At 37.7% G+C, this 19,748-nt stretch overlaps 2 protein-coding genes across 9 annotated transcripts in view; both read left to right on the plus strand.

Annotated features, from left to right (window-relative positions):
• The window catches only part of zswim8 (zinc finger, SWIM-type containing 8), a 43,937-nt gene extending 33,291 nt beyond the window's left edge, over nucleotides 1-10,646 (plus strand). For all 6 annotated transcript variants that reach the window (XM_039672969.2, XM_039672970.2, XM_039672972.2 and 3 more), the window contains 2 exons: nucleotides 5,664-5,842; nucleotides 9,232-10,646. In XM_039672969.2, the coding sequence (XP_039528903.2) occupies nucleotides 5,664-5,842; nucleotides 9,232-9,435 (383 nt within the window). In that variant the 3' untranslated portion in view covers nucleotides 9,436-10,646. The remainder of the gene's footprint in view (nucleotides 1-5,663; nucleotides 5,843-9,231) is intronic.
• A 1,845-nt stretch (nucleotides 10,647-12,491) lies between these two features.
• ndst2a (N-deacetylase/N-sulfotransferase (heparan glucosaminyl) 2a) overlaps nucleotides 12,492-19,748 on the plus strand; it is a 104,492-nt gene continuing 97,235 nt past the window's right edge. The window contains exon 1 of one of the 3 annotated variants that reach the window (XM_039672992.2): nucleotides 12,492-12,643. The gene's annotated coding sequence lies outside the window, so the exon portion shown is untranslated. Of the gene's footprint in view, nucleotides 12,644-15,179; nucleotides 15,304-19,748 lie in introns of those variants that run through there. The other 2 variants (XM_089116961.1, XM_089116960.1) reach the window with 2 other exon arrangements.

Below are 19,748 nucleotides of genomic sequence, written 5' to 3' on the forward strand. Positions count from 1 at the left end.
ACCGAAAGGAAAATAAATGTGTGCCTGAACTAGCAGCATACTTGTAGTAAATTAATAATATAACGACCAGTACAGCCAAGTGTTTTTCCTCCTCTGCGTGGAAACTTATCATATGGCTTCTCATATTCGTCCTGTTTCTGAAATATTTTAGTTTTATTCTACAAAGCTTACAAATAGTGTGGCTCTTGTCCAGCTGCTTTCCCCTTTCAACTTCATAGAAGCCAAAATATTTCCACACGTCCACAGACAGACCGTCTGCACTTCCGCGCTTCAGAGTTCCGTCTTTTGCTTTTCATCAATATTACGTTATTATAAATGTACATTTTTTAGAAAAACGATTTTTGACATTTGTGAATCGATATATATTTTTTTTTTCCCGACCCCTAGATCTTCCCAATTTTGAGAGATACTATTGAGAATATCCAGACTGGAACAAGCATATGGACTTATCTGTTTGCACAATTTAAAACACAGTACTGCGTTAAACAATAAGTTGTCAATATAGTCATTAAAGTAGTGGTTGACCGATATTAGTTTTTTAATGGCTGATGCTGAAATCTTAAAAAGCACTGTATTTGTGATGCATGGAGTGCGGTCAAGTTTTGATTGCAACATGAAATTTGACAAGCAACTCAGCAATGTTATCAGATTGATCAACAACAATGTTGATGTGTTGTCAGATGATCCATGTCCCCAACAAAGCTGAGACCAAACCTTAGCCAATGTGTTGAAGCACTTTGGATACCTGACGGTTGTTGTAAAGCACTATAGAAATAAATAAATGATAAAGTTATGATGATGAACATTTATCTGTTAAAGATCTTTGATCACCAAAATGACAAATTTAAACATTTTTCCTGTGAAAAACATTTCTTCATGCCTATAAAATAATAATTCACTCACGCCAGCTCAGAGAGCCACTCGGTCTCAGTCTGCCCTCTAAAAATCAGTTACCTTAAAAATGCTTTGAACAACTTAATGTCAGTGGAGAAAGGAGAAAGTTAATCAATATCGTAATATAAATCATATACATAATTCACCTGCTATATTCATAAATGTACACAATTTTTCATAAACAGGAAAATATACTGGGATAACCTGGCTTCTCATAAGACTCCCCTGCTTTAGAGCATACTTATAGGATTAGTTCACCCAAAAATGAAAATGATGTCATTAATTACTCACCCTCATGTCGTTCCAAGCCCATAAGACCTCAATTCATCTTCGGAACACAGTTTAAGATCTAAAAGATATTACAGATTTAGTCATACTGCCCTTGTCGTAGTTTTTGTTTTTTTTTGGACCAAAATGTATTTTGGAGGCTTCAAAACACTGCTGTCACATGGACTACTTTGATGTCTTTATTTCCTTTCTGGACAAGGACAGTATATCATGCATACATTTTTAATGGAGGGACAGAAAACTTTCGAACTAAATCTAAAATATCTTAAACTGTGTCCTTAAGATGAAAGGAGGTCTTGCGGGCTTGGAACGACATGAGAGTCATTAATGACATCATTTTCATTTTTGGGTGAACTAACCCTTTAATGACATGCTAAAGCTAAATCTCTAAATGCCAGAACTAAGTGTGAATCTAAAAAATAAAATAAAAAATTAATAGGGTTACAGGAAAACCATTGATAGAATAAGTTTACTTAAACTTTCAAAGTTCAAGACTTATTCATCCTAAGGTGATTTAGATCTAAAATATACATTTAGAAATAATGATAACTTGATATTACTTCAAACACAACTGCTTCGGTTAGCTTAGGAGCACTGTAAGGTTTGTTTACAATATGGCATCTATACACTGCACATGCGCAGTTCAGAGTTCACCCAGAGGAGTCAGTTAAAGCTACGGACACATTTAGCGACTGTAAGGCCCATTACGGATGTAATTTGATACTTACGATTGATCATGCCAAATTGTGCTGAGTCAGAGACTGTTGGTTTTTACAGTCGGTGTTTTACAGTCACTGTTTAAAATCTGCTCCAGTCATTGGAAACAGTATGTAAGTGTGTTCAGTTCAGTCTTAGAATGTTTTAGCTAGTAATTAAGTGAGAATACTTTAACCCATTTACTCCTAAAACGTCAGCTAAAAGCGCCTATAAAAACCTATGTTGTTCTAGGATAAATGTCCTTATCTCCTGAGGGTTTTCTGAAAAAATACTAAGAATTGTCAACGTCTACTAAAACCTTAATATCTAAGCCTCTGTAGCACTTAGAAATATGAAATAAAATACATTTTAAAGGTAAGAATCACAGCTTTTATTTAAACATGCTTCCTTGGAACTCGTATAACAAAACATTTTTTCTAAAAATTCTCAAAAAATAAATTTAATAAAAAATATAAATCAATTATATAAAATATCACAAATAATATTTTAAAACATGCCAACACTGAACAATTCATTTTATGAGAGACCAATCGACAAGACCCACCTCATGTGTATTTTAACCAATGACTGTGCGTTTTATGCTGCACGTGTCATGAAAAGTTTGACGAATACAAAATGCTGCGTGACGCAGCAGCCGGCGGGAGTTTCAGAGTTGCGCAACGCAGTAACCGGCGGTAGATGTAATGTTGCGGCGCGCAGCTTCCGTCACAAATGGGTTAAGCAAACAACAGTTTTGCACTGCAATTGATGGAACAGTGATCCTGGCAGATTGTCTCTCTGTGCAAGTTTATCTGGACACGTAATACAACAGGGTTTCTTCATTGTCGATTCACAGTTTTCAGTGTTAAGCTTTACTTGATCAAGATTTAAATCAGTAAATCAGTCCCTTTCAAATCACACTAAGACAAGCAGTGTTGCACGAGCTCTCACAAAGAGGCAAGCATTTAGCTGTTTAAAGCCACACTGCGGAACTTTTGGCCACTAGAGGCGCTCGACCTGTAACTTTCACGTCTAGCGTCCCTAGAGGCCATAAGCTCCGCAGCAATGTCACAAATAAAAGTCAACAGTCAACCGATCAGCCTCCCGTGTCTTTGGATTATGCGTGCTTGCAGTGTTTTAGGCGAGCAGCCTTGCCGCGCTTGATTCCCTTATAGCAGTCTGCTGAGAGAGAGTGAGTCGGGTGAGCCCCGTGGGGCTTATCATGTCTGTGAGGGAATGTGGCACATTCACTGCACTGAAAACACAGTCGGCCTGAGCTGACTGTAACGTTATGTGTGTTGGTTTATTTTTACAGAAACCGTGGGACATGTGGTGTGTAGTGTTTGTGGGTACTACTGAGTTGTGGGCACGTTCACTACATTTAATGTAATGTTACATTTGACATGAGTCGATTTTATTTGTGCAAGCCCTGCACTGAGGCGGGCTGCGTTTGTGTGTAGAAATGAACACTGGGCTGTGGGACTCTGCTGTTTTATTACGCTCATAACACCGTCGGCTGTGGCCGGAAAACCAGAAAATACTACTCTGATTATATGAATTTATCTGGGTTACCTTGGAAACGGCATTTGTGTGCAGGCAAGCGTCCGCATCGGTCGAGCACCCTTTCTCTTTTAGCTCACGCCAGCGAGCGAAGCGAAAGCTGGACCAATGTTAATCCTCGTCCTGGCTTTTAATTTGTCACTCTCCCGTTTTCTTTTTTAGTTTCCTCTGATAAAGCCATTGCCTTCTTCCTTGTAGCTGTTGTTCGGTCATGACGAAAACATGCAGACGGCAATCAAACGCGAGTTGAGCACTAACGTCAGGATCTGAGGAAGTTTGGGGTGGTGGGGGAAGTGACGTATGCCGTAAAAACGGTCGAATTTTGTAGTTCTTTTTGTGCTCTGGTTCCTACCCGAAACCCAAAGTTACAAAGTGCTAGTAGAAGCGATACAGACACCTTCAGGATACGGCAGACGCAACATTCAACCTATTGTAAGTCGATGTACCATCTCAATGGGTTTTGGTAATATATTAAAAAGGTTGAAGAGTTCCACAATGTGGCTTTAACACAGGGAGGATATAGCACATTAATTGAAATGGTACACGCACTGACAAACAATCTTGCTATAAATAAATAAGGCCTTTAGAAATAGATTGAGGAACACACTTAATCTTACCGCTCTGTGAGGAGAATATTAGTCCTTACAGAGGATTTTTTATTACTACAGTTTAATTTCGTTCAGCTCTCTGTGACTGATAGCTATTATAATGACACTGAACATCCAATGGCATCAGTTTAGCTATAAACAAAGAGTTCTAGAAATTGAGGAACATGCTCAATTCTTACCTTATTGTATAGTGTAATATATCAGATCTTTTACTGCAGTTTAAAAATAGGGAGGCAGACTAGATTAGAGCAACCGCTTTCTCTGCATTCATTCATTCATGTTTTACCAGGTGCAATGAAATTTAAAGGGAGAGTTCACTTTGAAACTAATTTTTGATATGTTTTAGCTTAACTCAAGGGCCTCCAAGATGTAGGTGTCTTTGTTTCCACAGTATTTTCAATATTGATATTTCGGTCAAACCGGTGTTGTCTGTCAGTCATATAATGCAGGTATGGGGGTCCGCCTCAAAGAGCATGCACAGAGAAGTCAAAATTAAACATGATTTAATGACTCTTGAATGTAAGTACACATTGATGGCCTAAGACACAAAACGAGCGGTTTGTGTGAGAAAACGAACAGTAATTATATAGTTTTTACCTCTTATTAACAGCCGTCGAACTGATCTGAATCAGTTGTCTGAATGTCACTTTTCTGAATGTCACAAGTGCACAGCATGTGACAAACCAATCAATCAGCTGCACTACACCCTTTCTGTAACATCATTGAGAGACCCAAACACTACATTGTTTTTTTTCTCTTTAAATAATCTTGTAGCAGAGCTGCAACAAGCGTTTGGTGGAAATCCAATACTGAAACTACTTTGTAGTTGTGGAGATCGTAGTTCATGGTTGTATAGCACCAATAGACGTAAACGGGAGTGCAAGCGCTTTGGAAAGAAGGAGCTCCTTCCTAACGTTTTTAGACGCGATATGTGAACGACCCATAATAGGGGCACTTTAAAGGGTTAATTCACCCAAAAATGAAAATTCTGTCATTTACTCACCCTCATGTTGTTTCAAACCTGCAAGGTCATCCCATTTTGATCATCTTCTGTACAGAAATGAAAATTATTTTTTTATGAAATTTTGAAGATTTCTGTCCCTCGATTCACAGTCTACCACTTTGACGCTAAAAATAATTCATATGAATTGAGCTATTTAGTCCAAGTTTTCTGAAGAGACACTATTACTTTTTTTTTGTTCACATATAAACATTGATCAGCGAACATAAATATTCAAAGCAGGTTCGTTGAGCTTCTGTTTATGTAAATGCTTAAAATAAATCTGTTCAGCATATAAAGTGATCATGTCTCTTCAGAAAATGTGAACTAAACCACTCAACTATAATGGGTTAGTTTTATGATCTGTTTATGAACTTTTAAAGTGTCAAAGTGGTAGTTGCGTAGCTATAGAATAGATGGACTGAAATCTTTCTGATTTCATTTAAAAATTCTTAATTTGTGTTCTGAAGATGAACGCAAGTCTTACAGGTTTGGAATGACATAAGGGTGAGTAAATGGTGACATTCAACTCTTTTTTTTTTTTAATGCAATGTAATAGAGATTCATTCAGTTTCCGAATGTTTCCTTATCCACCTCCCTCTTTTCTCTCTCCTCAGGTGTGAACCACGTGTACCAGTTTTGTGTTGGGGCAGCGAAAGGTGTTCTTAGTCCGTTTGTCCTGCAGGAGATCATTATGGAGGCTCTGCAGAGGTTAAACCCTGCACATATCCACGCACACCTCCGCACTCCTGCCTTCCACCAGCTCGTGCAGCGCTGCCAGCAGGCCTACTTACAGGTACAGGTTCACAAATCCCTAAGATTCAGCCTGGGGAACTAATCACACTGACATTATTACTAATAACTTCCCTAATAGGTTGAAATCTTGAAAGAAGTCTGTACCCTGATGATGTTGATAATCCAGGAACTTATATTCTTGCGCTGACAGAAGTGGTTAAAATTACACTCCAACACAAGCTGATCCATTACAGCTGACATTTTGTATAGACTGTGGTACAACCATCTCAAAGTTCGTTTTTATATTAGTTAGACTTAAGCCCTATTTGCACGGGATTAGTATTATCTGGTGACCTGTAGTAATTTGTAATAATTGCGGAGTTTGTCTGAGATCGTAATCCCGTGCGAATCGGCCATGTCTGTAATTTGTAAAGTAAAAATTCTCCCGCAAATTACCTACTATATTTCGCCAAACACTGAGGTCCTGAGATAATATTAGTCCTGTGCGAATCGACATCTCTGTGATTTGGCCGGATCGTATATCATTCTTTCAAGGTTTTTGTTTCATCTGCGCCTTTTATCCTTCTTTCGTGAAGAATAGAGGCTGAGTTGGGAGTGTTTTGAAAGTATTTTGGGTGCGGGCCGGGTCATATTTTCCGCACTATAAGGCGCACTTAAAAGCCTTTAATTTTCTCAAAAAACGACATTAGTGCGCCTAATAAATGGATCAATTGGTTAACAACGCTCCGCGTTATTAAATTCGCCCGCGAACTCGCGCTCATGTCCATCTTATGCCCGCTCTTTCACACGGCCAGTTCAACCGGTTCAACCTTGTGTAAATCAGGTTATGTGTGTAGCCTAAGTAACGTGTCCGCTCACGAGCGCTCACTCTAAACAGATGCACACGAACAGCCACACTGTCCCCGGCGCTGCTCGCGCGTCACAGAATGTTCATAAAGCGCTCCCCGTTCACAGTAACCGGGTCGTCTCATTCAAAACAGCCAGCTGTTGCTGTCAGCGAGCTCACACTTACTAAATAAACAAACACCTCACCTCCGGCGCCGCGCACTCGCTGCATTCCCTTTAGCCTTTAGAACATCTAGTGGATGCATAACGCAAACCCAGTCAATCGTTTGACTGCAGTATCTTATGCGCCTTAATCCGGTGCGCCCTATATGAAAAATGTTCTAAAATAGGTCATTCATTGAAGGTGCGCCTTATAATGCGGTGCGGCTTAAAGTGCGGAAAATATGGGTATACAATTTGCAGAAAGAGAAAGCTGAAAACCATCAGAAGAGCAAAAACAAAAAGAATGATTAGATGGAGATGAATGACATGTTTAGCAGCATATGGTAAGGACAATTCTTCTGTTTTTTAGGCTATATACAGCTAGACATAATAACGACAAGACATTTCAAAGCTATAGCCTAATGACATCATATCCGCGAGATAAGTCAGTAAATTCGAGTAAAATCACAGGCTTCGCTTATCCCGTGCGAATGCGCCACATGAAATTCAGATGTGGGTGGGTAATTTCAAACTCACACGTGGTCCCCAGGTAATACTAATCCCGTCCGAATAGGGCTTTAGTCTCTAGTTTCAAGTAGAGAATTTAAGTAGGGTTTTAGAGCATTCGAGTGGTGCAAAGGTTGGATTGTGATGGCATTGTCGCCCACACTGAATATAAATTGTGCATGAACAATTCTGGAGTTTTAAAGCTAGAGAGGGAAGCCTGAGTCTGTTCACAGGATGGAGCATACTGATGAGAGAGCATCAAACACACTGTGACAGCCCAAAGCCAAGAGCTGCTTCCTAGAGGAGCAGCGCAGCCATGCTATCTCTCCCTCTCACACACAGACGCGCTCGTGCAGTTACCTGCTAGCTGGCTCAGAGTCTTTATTTTGCCATTTCAAAGAGGTTTCAGGTTGTTGTATGGGCAAACAATGTGGTTGTCGACGTGAGTGGCCATTGTGCTCTCATGGCCTTATATTTAAAAATGCCCAGTTCAAGGGACACGACCATATGTCTGCCACTGTAAATCTTTGTAAATGAATGTTGGGTAAATGTGAAAGGGAGACCATGCCAGCTCTAATCCACTCTCTCCATGCGTGGAGAATGAGATGAGGGACCGAGAGGCTGTACTCGAGCAGAAACCTACCCAGACTGTCACTGAGTCATTTCGTACGTCGCTGGTGGGAAATGCACTCCATATGCTGCATGCCCCAATAAACATCCGGGGACATGATGCTTCATAACCTGTTTACATTTTATTAAAACGGGTTCAGGTTAGTGCCATCCAGTAGCGGGAATATTTATGAATTTGTCATGTCGCACATCTTTAAACACAGGGAGATCAAAAAGGCATGACAGTAATAAAATGATGTTGAAAGATAAGCAAACACATTTAGAGCTAGAAACTAAACTCCAAACCCTCAAAATGAAGCATTATGTATATAGTTTATTTATTGAAATATTCTCGTATTTATGTAACTTTAAACTTAAATTATTTCATCTTATAGAATAGTTTGATGCTTCTGCTAGGAAAAAGCCCATTACACACCATTGAAAAAACAAACAATGCACCTAGCAACAATGCATGAGTATAAACAAAGGAAATCTGCACACTATTTTCTATTCGTGAAATAATAAAACGGCAACTTTTTGATCGTCCTTTTAAGCTAAAACAAACATTGAAATAATATTACAATATTAATTTATTAATCTGGAGTTATTTTCCTTTAAATTTGCTCTCATCCATCTCTCATCTCTTACACGCGCCTTTTATTCACAAATATCATTCCAATGGAAAAGAAAAAAAATCTTGAAGTTTCAATCAAAATTTAACAAGCTGGTTTTAAAACCTGTCATTTTTCCTTGGTTATCTTGATTCTTCAGGTCCCCTAAGTGGACATGGTTAAAGAAGAAATATGAGATAGGAGCAAAAATTCTATTTCAGTGCTTTGATTTGCTCTCAGCTTTTGCATTCCTCCAAGAAACTTTTGAGACCGAAGAACACAACTTTTCGGGGAACCACAAACGCATATTTTCAGGATTCTTTGAAGAATAAAAATATATTTTGTAAAATTATAAATGTATTCATAGTTTCTTGGGGGAATGCAAACATTTTGTGAGTGCATGCAAAAGGATTAACATATAATTTTTCCTTCTTCCATCTCATATTTTTTCATCACTATGTCCCCTTAGGAGCTTTCTACATTTCGAATGTACATGTACTCTTTCACATTTAGAAACAGATGATATTATATAAGGCTTGCTAAGTGCATTTCAGAATAATTGAAAAACTAAACTATAACAAAACTATTGTTGGAAACAAGCAAAACTAAACTGAAATTTAATTTAAATGTAAAAATGCTATTAAAATAAAATAAGCTTGGAACAGGATTCATGTCTTCCCTGCTCATTTCAAGTTCTACTTGTGTTTTGTTCCAGTATATCCACCACAGGCTGATCCATCTGACTCCCGCAGACTATGACGACTTTGTGAACATCATCCGAAGTGCCCGCGGGGCGTTTTGCCTGACACCAGTTGGCATGATGCAGTTCAACGATGTGCTGCAGAACCTGAAGAGGGGCAAACAGACAAAAGAATTATGGCAGCGGATCTCGTTGGAGATGGCCACCTTCTCACCATGACTACTCTAGAGACCAGCGGGGACCGAGACACCCAATCTCCTGCTGATACACCACCACCCCTCCCCCCGCCAAAAAAAGACCACTGACACAGCTCAATCCGAGACACAGTTCCCCTTGATAGGAAGTGTAGCCATGCAACTTCCTGTACAAGCCCACTCACATGACTGAAAATCTAGTCCCTGAAGTCATGAGAAAGTGGTTCAGAGATACTGGGGCAAGTGAATTACTTCAGCCAGTGGGTCCCTCCGTCGTCGAGTTGTTGATCCCAGTGTTGTGTCTGACCTTTTTTTTCTTTTGTTCTTTTTTGGTGTGTTCAGTCAAGTAACTTAATGGCTATCTATGTTTTATCTGTGTCCTAACATATTTCATTCACTGATTAATATGTTTTGTGATCCCCTGAGTTCGTTTAGGTGGTTGATAAGGGGACTAAGGTTTTCACTTGCTATGTTGATGTTTGGTTCAAGTTTGAAAAAAAAAAAAACAACCACTAAATGTCAGACTCATACTGCAACATTCCTCTACCCTGGAGAACAGAGCCTCCACCGATCATTAAGGATTTCAACGTTGGATAGTGGATGGCAGTGTAAAAAATGAGGAAAATAAAACAAAACTTTGTTAAAAGAATAAAAGAGACATTTATTATGAAACAATAATCAAAGTACGGGTGAGGATTCTTCAGTGTTTTGTTTTATCTTTTGTTTTTAATATTTTGTATAGTATGGTGTGTCTGCAGAGAGCAGGATGAGGAATGGAAGAATGTTATTACTGACTGATCTGAGAGTTCCTTTTTCCGGTCAGATGTTGGTGGCTTGAGTGCTGGAACAGAGAAGTCTGGCTGGACCAGATTACACAGCTTTAATTCTAGATGTCAGCGGTGACTTAAGTCCAAAACAATTCCGGCTTCCCGTTTAAATTTAATTTCAATTGGTTTCTTTTATATCCAAAATCCAGCTATTGGACTAGTAATTTCCCATAGCATTAATAGACCTTGCAATTTCATTTTTCAAGATTTAGTCAAACCACAAAATCTAGTTTTATTCTCATTTTGAAACAGGTTAACTGCTCCCCTCGGCCTAGCGTAATTGAGTGGTCAATAAACGTCACTGCCAGATTCCCATGTTTCCAGCATTGGCCCCAGCTTTGGAACTCACTAGTGGAGAGTAACTGCGTAGAAAATGTACTGTGATATTTTTGTATTCTTCAAGTGTAGCTTGGTTGGAAAAAACAAACAAAAAAATCTATATAAATACATATAAATATGATACTGTTTTGATTGCAAGAGGATGTCATTTAGAATAAATGGGGGAAAAAGAGAAAAACTAAATTGGAACAAAGCAATATTAAAAATGTAGAGTTTACTTAATAAAGATAAATCAAAACACTAATAGTTTATCTGTGTCTGTTGTTCTAGCCATTATTAATAGTACCAATCAAAATTTTGAGGTTGGGAAGTTCTTATGTTTACCAAATCTGCATTTATTGGTTTAAAGGAGTAGTTCACTTTTTAAAGAACACTTGCTTATAATTTACTCACCCCCATGCCATCCAAGATGTCCATGTCATTCTTTCTTCAGTAGAAAAGAAAGGAAGTTTTTGATGAAAACTTTCCAGCATTTTTCTCCATATAATGCACTTTACTGGTAACCAAACGGTTCAAGGACCATAAGACAGTTTCCGTGCAAACTGTTCAAAGGGCTTTAAACGATTCCAGACGATGAATAAGGGTTTCTTTCGCTGAATGAACCAAATGACTCGGAAAAAGATTCGTTCGTTTTGATAAATGAGTTCGAATTCGAATCTATGGTTCGAACAGGACAGTCACGAACTCGCGTCACAGAAAGTTTTTTTTTTTTTTTTTAATGAGCGTTTCGCTTGATAAGACCCTTATTCATCGTCTGGAATCGTTCAAAGCCATTTGAACTGTTTGCAGTTTGCACTGAAACATCAAAAAAACCTTAATTTCTTTTCTACTGAAGAAAAACAGTAAATTATGAGCAAAAGTTGTTTTTTTGTTTGTTTGTTTTTTTAAGTGAACTACTAATTTGAAAACAGTAAAAACAATAATATTGTGAAATAAATATTAGAATTTAAAGTTACGTTTCTAATTGAATACGTTTAAAATATTCAAATTCCTGTGATAGTAAAGCTGAAATGGATCTGGAAAAGCAGTCACTTCTCCAGTCTTAAGTCATAATACCTCATATTATGGCAGTAGTGCTACTTAAATTACATTGTTGTGAAAACTAAACACATTTTTCTAGGATTCTTTGAAGAATAGCATTTATTTGAAATAGAATGTTTTTGCAAAACTATAAATGTCTTCTCTAACTTAATTAAATGCATTCTTGCTGAATTTTGTTTTGAAGAAAACAAACAAAAACAACATTTTTGATTTGTTTATATGGATAATGGTACGATTGGTTTCATGAATACAGTGTCAGCTAAGGGAGTTTTAATCGCCTGGGGGCGCTAGAAGGTTAAATATTGACACTGCTGTGATTTTGTGGTCTATCGGGGATTCCTATTCTTTTATAAATGGGCTGATATTTAAAAGCTTTGCTTATTCAATCACTTAAGTAGTTTTAGTGCCAAATGAAACTTTCTTTGATGATTTGTCTTATTGATAAACAAACATGATGCTTGTCTAAACTTGTAGAATACAGTGTTTTCAAACCACTTTATTGAAAGTTCGGGTGAATGTATTTGAAAACAAATGTGTCAAGATAATACACGATAATCTCACACCGGTCCTTGTTTACTTTGTACTCCTACCTGAAAAAAATCTGTTCGGAGGTGCACTTTGTTGGAAACAAGTCTCTCAAATTTGATTACAGTACGGGGGTTTTAAGTCACAGTATTTATTTCTTTAATAGTTTTAACCAGAATATATTGCTCCAAGCACTCTAAAATTCCAGATAATAGTTCTTAACACATCAAACTTAAGCTTCACTTGTTTTAATACTTTCAGATAATGCCATGCGAAATTGTGAGTTTCAGCAGGTTTCCCCCCATCTGGCGGACTGATTTGGTTTGTTCCAGAGTTTTCGGTAGGTAGAGCGTCTCGAGCCAACAGCAGCATCATAGCTGAGTGAAGATGGCGGTTCAGAGAGTGATGCTGTCAACAAGAGTTTGAGTTCACCTCTCATTTTTTAAACTTAGTAAACCTTTGAGGAACGCTTACGGATAGCTGCATAAGAAAACTGTATCGGTGAGTCATGTTTTATGTTTTCTTCCAAACAAGTGTAGTTTTGGCTCTTCAGAATTGAAGAAATGCTACGGCTAGCCGCGCTAACCTCGTTCTGAAGAAAATCAGAGAAGCGCCGTATCAGTGTTTTTGTTTTAAACTCCGTTTAGCTTGCACAAACACGGCTTTATTTTAAAAACAATGACAATCAGCCCTCTCAAATATTTACTGTTTGTATAAAAACTGCGTTTAGTCCTAGAAGAGACTGTTTGAACCGCGGTGTAGTTTTCTAGTTTAGTGGAAGTTTTGTATAGTCAGTGATTTCCATCTATACGCCCAGAAAGTGTTTAAATTATTAGTAACTTAGTGTTATTAAACATAAACAGCCTAGAGCTGTCCTGTTCTGTTCACAGTCTTAATGTGCAATAACAGTGTGAGCGTGTGTAAGTTTGGGTTGCAGAGTACGTTACAGGGCTGGGACAAAAACAAAGCGGGATGCTTGTTGCTTTTAAATGCATGCTTTTCTGTTGGACTTTATGGGCAGGTTGAGTCTACATTGGTACCTTTACGCAGTCCGTTGGAAAATCTGAGCAGCTCTGCCATGGAGACTGGTTTTGGGCTGTAATGAATTTTGCATGGGCTTCATTCAATGCTCAGTTCTCTTTTATACGTTAGTCAAGAAGAATATCTCATGTGTCAGCCTGTAGTGCACAGCTGTGTTTCTTTCGAAAATCTCGTTAAAACGATAATTCATTGCGAGCTACTCGAGATGAAAGTTAGAAGAATATGCTCTTGGATTTGTAGTATTTAAAGAATGTAGTTGTTTTTTGTAAATTGTCTGCATGTAAGTTAGGCAGGATGTTTGAATGTTTTTGACCGTCTTCTTTCTGATCTTGCGTTAAGAAATATATATTTGTGGGTTGTTGACCCATAACGTGTCCAGTGATATTATCAAGAGTTTTAATTTAAAAAATAATGTAATTATGACCACAGCCCTAATTATGGATATGTGTGTGTGTATATATATATATATATATATATACACACACACACACACACACACACACACACACACACACACACACACACACACACATATAATTAGGGCTGTCAAACGATTAATCGTGATTAATTGCATCCAAAATAAAAGTTTGTGCTTACATAATATATGTGGGTGGCTGGGTGCACTGTGTTGGTATATATATATAAATACACACACATGCATGTATATTTAAGAATTTAAAAAAAATATTTTTATATATAATATTAATTATATATAAATCTATATACCGTCTTAATGTGCATTATATGGAGTATACATGAAAATATTTCTTAAATATATACAAGCATGTAAAATACTTATACACAGTGCATCCTCATATTATGTAAACGCAAATTTTTATTTTGGATGTGATTAATCGCGATTAATCATTTGACAGCCCTAATATATATATATATATATATATATATATATATATATATAAAAAACACTTAACTAGTTGGATCGTGTGTTCTGCTATTTAAATATTGAATTATGTCAAATATGAAGTATGTCTAACAATCGTTGAAATTGGATAACAAATGAAATGTATCTCAGTACCTTAAGTAATTCAGTGATACTTGATACAAGTAGCTTTCAAAGTTAACACACTCCTTGGCTTGTCCTTTTTTGCCCAGAAGGAATTTGGAGACATTTTTATGAATGAGCATAAAATCATTTTCTTCATCCCGAGGCAATGTTGTAAATATTGTTATGAAGACTCACAGATCAAGTAGTGTGATAAGTGTAAAATCAAGATTTTTTTTTACAGCCATCATACATCTTGAGCTTCTCTTTTCTTCTCCTTATTTAAAACAGGAAACATCCATGCCCGTAATTCATTTGGCTCTGTCCCCAAGTCCATGACCCAATTAGCATTGAATTGTGAGTTAAAGATGAGTTTGGTTCTGTCCCAAGAACATTAGCTATAAATGTCTGAGATAATTTGCAAATGAGTGTTGGGCCTGGGGTGGATCTCTTGCTGAGAGTTTTTTGGGTGTTATGGTTAAAAAAAAAAAAAAAAAACTCTGAAAGTGGGACAAGACTTGGATTATGTTTCAATAGAGCCGGTGAAGAACCCAGAATCCCATTAGATTAATGACTTCAAATGACCAGGCTCTTTTCTTTCGCCTCATCTCCCTAAAGCTAGTATTAATTTCGCTCCTGTATCGTAATTGCATGCCTATATAGCATTACTCGCTCACTGGTTGTTTAAGATGACCTTTGGAAAGGCTGGTTAACTGAACTTAACACAACTTTATAATCATGAATGCTTTTGTCATATAAATTTTAGATAAAAGCTGTTGTATCCATAATGCACCTTTTATTTGCATTAATAATGCACAAGTGATTTTGCTGCAGTGCAGTCCACCGAGTCTACTGTCACTTTCCAGTAAAGAACAGAAAATCGGGGATCTGATTTTTTTTTTTTTTCTTAGTCCGTTTAATCTTCAGGGAGCTGAGTCAGGTCTTGTGCAGCTCCTGAAGATCAGACAGGGATGTCAACATAGAGGGAATTCTACGGCTTGAACGAGCCGTGCAATGAAGGAAACACTCAAGGAAAGCTTGAGAAGATGAAGGGCTTCTCTCCAAACCAATGCTCTTGAGGACTCTAGGAGTAATAATGATGAATCTGGAATTGGCAGTAAGTGTTAAGAGTTTCAAAGAATGAACATGACTGAGGCTGCTGGATCACTCGAGTTTTTATCAACATTCAAGCATGACATTTACTAGCAGTCTCTAGTTGTCAAGTTGGTGTGTTTGAAAAACTTTGGTTGTAGCTTTGATCGGGCCAACCGTTTGAAGCCCTGAGAACAAGCCCAGAGTGATGCACTGAAATAGTCGGCTTCATGTACCCATGCAGAGCTGCTTTTAGCCCTCAATTCGCTAAGTCAAGAGGCAGAGGCGAACAGGCGGCCATCCCGTATTCCTCTAGTTTTTAACAGCAGATCAGTATGCTGAGCCTAAATTGCTCTTGTTATTAATAAAAAGGGATGCTTCAGGGATTGCTGCATGGCAGGGGTCAAGAGGTGCAAGTATTAATGGCATGCTAGTTTAATATCAGATCAGTTCTGAGCTGATTGCCAGCCCAGCAGATAGATTTGCATCTTTCATGCGCAAGCCTGTGGGGCTTCAATTAGCTTTGTGTTATCTTCACAGGTTATGGCATTGAAGAGAGCAATCTTTTTTTTTTTTATCTAGTAGATGATGAATTATGAATGGTTATAATTTAAGAGTGGGTGTAGACTCAGATAAGTGATAACACTGAAGTTTATTAAGAATAATTTTCGGGTGTACTCACACTTAAGCACGGTTGCCTTGTACTATGTCCTGGCACGAATGTTAGCTTGATCAGACCTTTTGTCCAAGTATTTTTTTTCTTCATCCGTTTGCAGACCTCTCAAAAAGAGTTGCCCCCTGATTTCCCTTATGTATTTTTGTTTATCTGCCATTTGCCAGTAAATCTCACCTGGTTCGAACGCCATTAGATGGATTCTTTCTACATGCCACAAGATATTTTGTCTGTTTCTAACTCAGTCTATCTCTCCACACAGCTGTGGATTACAAAAAAATTGCATTGCCTTTTTGATTGTTTATTTTATTCTCGAAGTTCCTCCAGGGATAAGATTGGCTGTGACTAATTGCATAGCCATGCATGGTAAGCACAATCCTTTTCTCCTGAATGTAAGCCTCATTCTCATGGTGCTGATTCACAGGTTAGGTGGGTGTGTGGCATTTCATTTAAACTTCATGATCAGGAAGGCCCTTCTGAATTGCTTGTGCTGGACAAACATTAGCCTGTTCTTCTGGAGAGAAGCCTTTGTCAGAGAGGTGATGTCCAAATGGTCTGTCTCTGGTGGCTAGAAAACATTATTGTATGTTTTTTATGTTTTCTTTGCGTTAAAGTGGTCTCTGGTGATAGCTTGCATACACACAAGTTGGTTTATTTACATAATTATTACATATTGCGTTATGTTTTTAGGATATCTGAGATAGTAATGATTATTTGATGGATAAGTATGGTAACCCATAGTCTGAGTTTGTCCTCTGCATTTAACCTATTGTAGTTAGTTCACTCATTATGAGGCGCAGTGAGTTGCATTAAAAGGAGTTGCATTAAAATATAGAAAATGTACTGTAAAGATCTTTATACATCAGAATCTTTTCCCCACTATAAAATTGATATAGTGCTTTTTACAATGCAGAATGTTCAATACAGCTTTACTGTAATAAATGGGAAAATAACAATCAATGATGCATTGCAAACTTCATCAAATATGAGTCAAATTCAATTATATTTGATGCAATTCACCTTTAAGCAACTCTAAAGAGCAAAATGGTGTCAGCTCAAGTCAGTTCAATGTGGATTCAGTTCAGTGTATCGATGTTGCAAAATTCGCCAGCAAGGTCAAGTTTTCCCCCGCAGTTTTTAACGTCACTCTTTCCAGCTGTTTGAGATATTTGGCGTACTCTACAGGGCTTAAAAGTAGAACATTCACAGAAGTCAAATGGGTTGCACAGGTTTAGCAGTTTGCACTGCTATCCAACGGCTCTCTCAAGTGATCCATCCTGTGCCATGCTGCTATCCAATCTTATCACATATCAGAGTAAAAAAAAAACATAGGGAGGAGGGGGAAAGTGTCACTACCTGTAGCACTTCCATCTATCTGACTGTCAGCATTGTATATTGTGGCTTGAACACCACTAAGCAGTATTTTTTTTTCATTTACTTGCTGTGGAATATATTGAGAATATTCAAACTAATACCCTAACAGATCATCTGTTACCTGCATGTGTATCATCATCCCCAGTTCCCCACTAGAGTCCCATCTTAAATGCATGCTAATGAAAGTCTGCCGCAGACCAGTATTAATCAGTCTACACAGACGCAAGGGGTGGGGAGTGCACCTCTAGAATGCTTTTACCCCTTAGGATAAAGAAATGGTAGATTGATTCAATTATCTGTAAATGAGAGATCAAAGGACCCAGAAAAACAACATTTTTGAAGTAGCAGCGGAAGATTTGTTGTTCTAATCTCTTCAGGGTTTTTCTGCCTTCCATCAAGAGCACTTGTACACAGAGGTTGCTACAAAGAGCAGTGCTTCTACTCTTTCAAGATGAAACATCTTGCTCACTTCAGTCTTCATGATTAGCTTGAAGAGGCAGTCCATCTTTTTAATGAAAGGCTTCCTCAATGCAAAATATTTTTTCCTTTGTATGTGACATCTGTTGTAATGTTTGTAAAAGGTTTTCAAAAGGTATTTTTGACCATGTTTAGCTAAATAGGAGCGTGTTGATACTTTGGCTGCTTTTATTCACTAAGAACACCAAGGCATTGCACATTCAATGTCTGTCAATCACTAAACAATATCAGTAGTCAGTAACAATGTAAAATGTTAAAGTTTAATCATACAACGCATGAGTGTAGGTTAACATGGTATCAGCGCAATGTGTTATGTGCATTTTTGAACTTTTGTCATCGGACTGTAATAGCTATTTGCTTTGTTTAGCAAATACTCGTTTTCTGAACTGACTTGCAGCACAAGGGACAGTAGGGACAGTCCACCTGGAGCAATCTCGTGTTAATTGATTTTATCAAAGGAATAATGTGGCAGTGGAGTCAGTTTGTAATCTCTGTAATGACACCATTTAAATGTTGCGACATATATTAAAGCTACACTGTGTAACTCTTTTAGTTTATTCTTATCTAAAAACACTTAGTTCTTTCAAAAATATATGTGCTCATTAATGTATACTGTATTTACTTAGTTCAAGAAATTAAGTATTCTCGTGAGTGTATAATATGCCATTGAAAATACATACGGGTAAGGGGTTCTAATGTCTAGGGCTGTCAACTTTAGTCGTTTAGTCGACTAATCGGTCGATGCCGTCTTGGTCGACTGACATTCTTATTGGTCGACCAGTTGCATTTTTTTTTTTTTTACCAATAGAAAGAATTTTTCAATGATTTACTCCTTGATATTTATTCATTTATAAGCAGTTATTTATTACTGTATTCTAAATATAATTAGCCTATGTTTTGTCCCCAACTTTAAAATGCTTTAAGTTAGGCTATTTTTGTAACTGCGCCACAGTTTAGCGCACACACATAATACACTCGGGAACCGCACGTGTGGCCGGCTGCGCTGCTGCTCGCGCTCGGTAAGGGATGCTGTATTCATTCAGTTAGAACGCTGCTTGTTTTGGCTTTAGTCGACAAAATGTCCAGGAAATCGAAATCTTTTGTCTGGCTGCATTTTAAAACAAAGACGACAAGACTGTGGAGGGAGGCGATCGCGTTGCTCCATTATGAGCGCGCAAGTCGCGCGCCTACATTTGAAATCGAACTTGAGCGCGCAAAAGACGTGAGCAGCCTTTTAACGGCTATATCATGCTGACTCAATAGATTGTGTTTTCTTAATGTTTTAGTTTTTATTTGTACACTTGACGCATTTGAAAATAGCCTAAATAATGCAAAAAAACGAAAATAAACCTATACGCGGTCTTACAGCCTATTATTAGGATTGTTTTAGTTATTTGGGTTTTTTGTGTGTTGTTTAAAAGCCTTGATCGTCAAGACGAAAGTTAACCCATAGCTTTGAAAGTAAAGAAGAATATAAAGCCTGTATAAACGAGAGCTTTTGTTGGGATTTTTCATTATGTGGCAGATAGCAGTTATATTTTTTTGCAGCGTGTGGTGTGGTCAGGTGCGCGATTGTGACTGTTACTATAGACCTAGAACAGAGCTCCTCACTTTTTGCAGTTAAAAAAATCACTTAATTTTCAAAGAATTGTATTATTATTATAGTTTTATTTATTTGTGATGTTTTTCGTTGTTGTTTTATAAATGCTCTCTGACAATTGTTTAAAAAATGTTTAATCAAAACATCACGTTTTTTTTTTTTTTTTTTTTTTTTAGTCGACTAATCGTTGCGCAGGACTCGACTTTGGTCGACTAAGGATTTCTTTGGTTGAATACAGCCCTACTAATGTCGGTCGCCATGTTGCCCCTCCATCTTGAAAGTACATTAGCCAAAGAGGGACATACCCGTTAATTCAAGCTTCGCCTTTCACGTTGACGTCTGAGTT

The sequence above is a fragment of the Pimephales promelas genome, chromosome 11, assembly GCF_988280905.1.
Source record: "Pimephales promelas chromosome 11, fPimPro1.hap1.1, whole genome shotgun sequence".
NCBI classification, from domain to species: domain Eukaryota; kingdom Metazoa; phylum Chordata; class Actinopteri; order Cypriniformes; family Leuciscidae; genus Pimephales; species Pimephales promelas.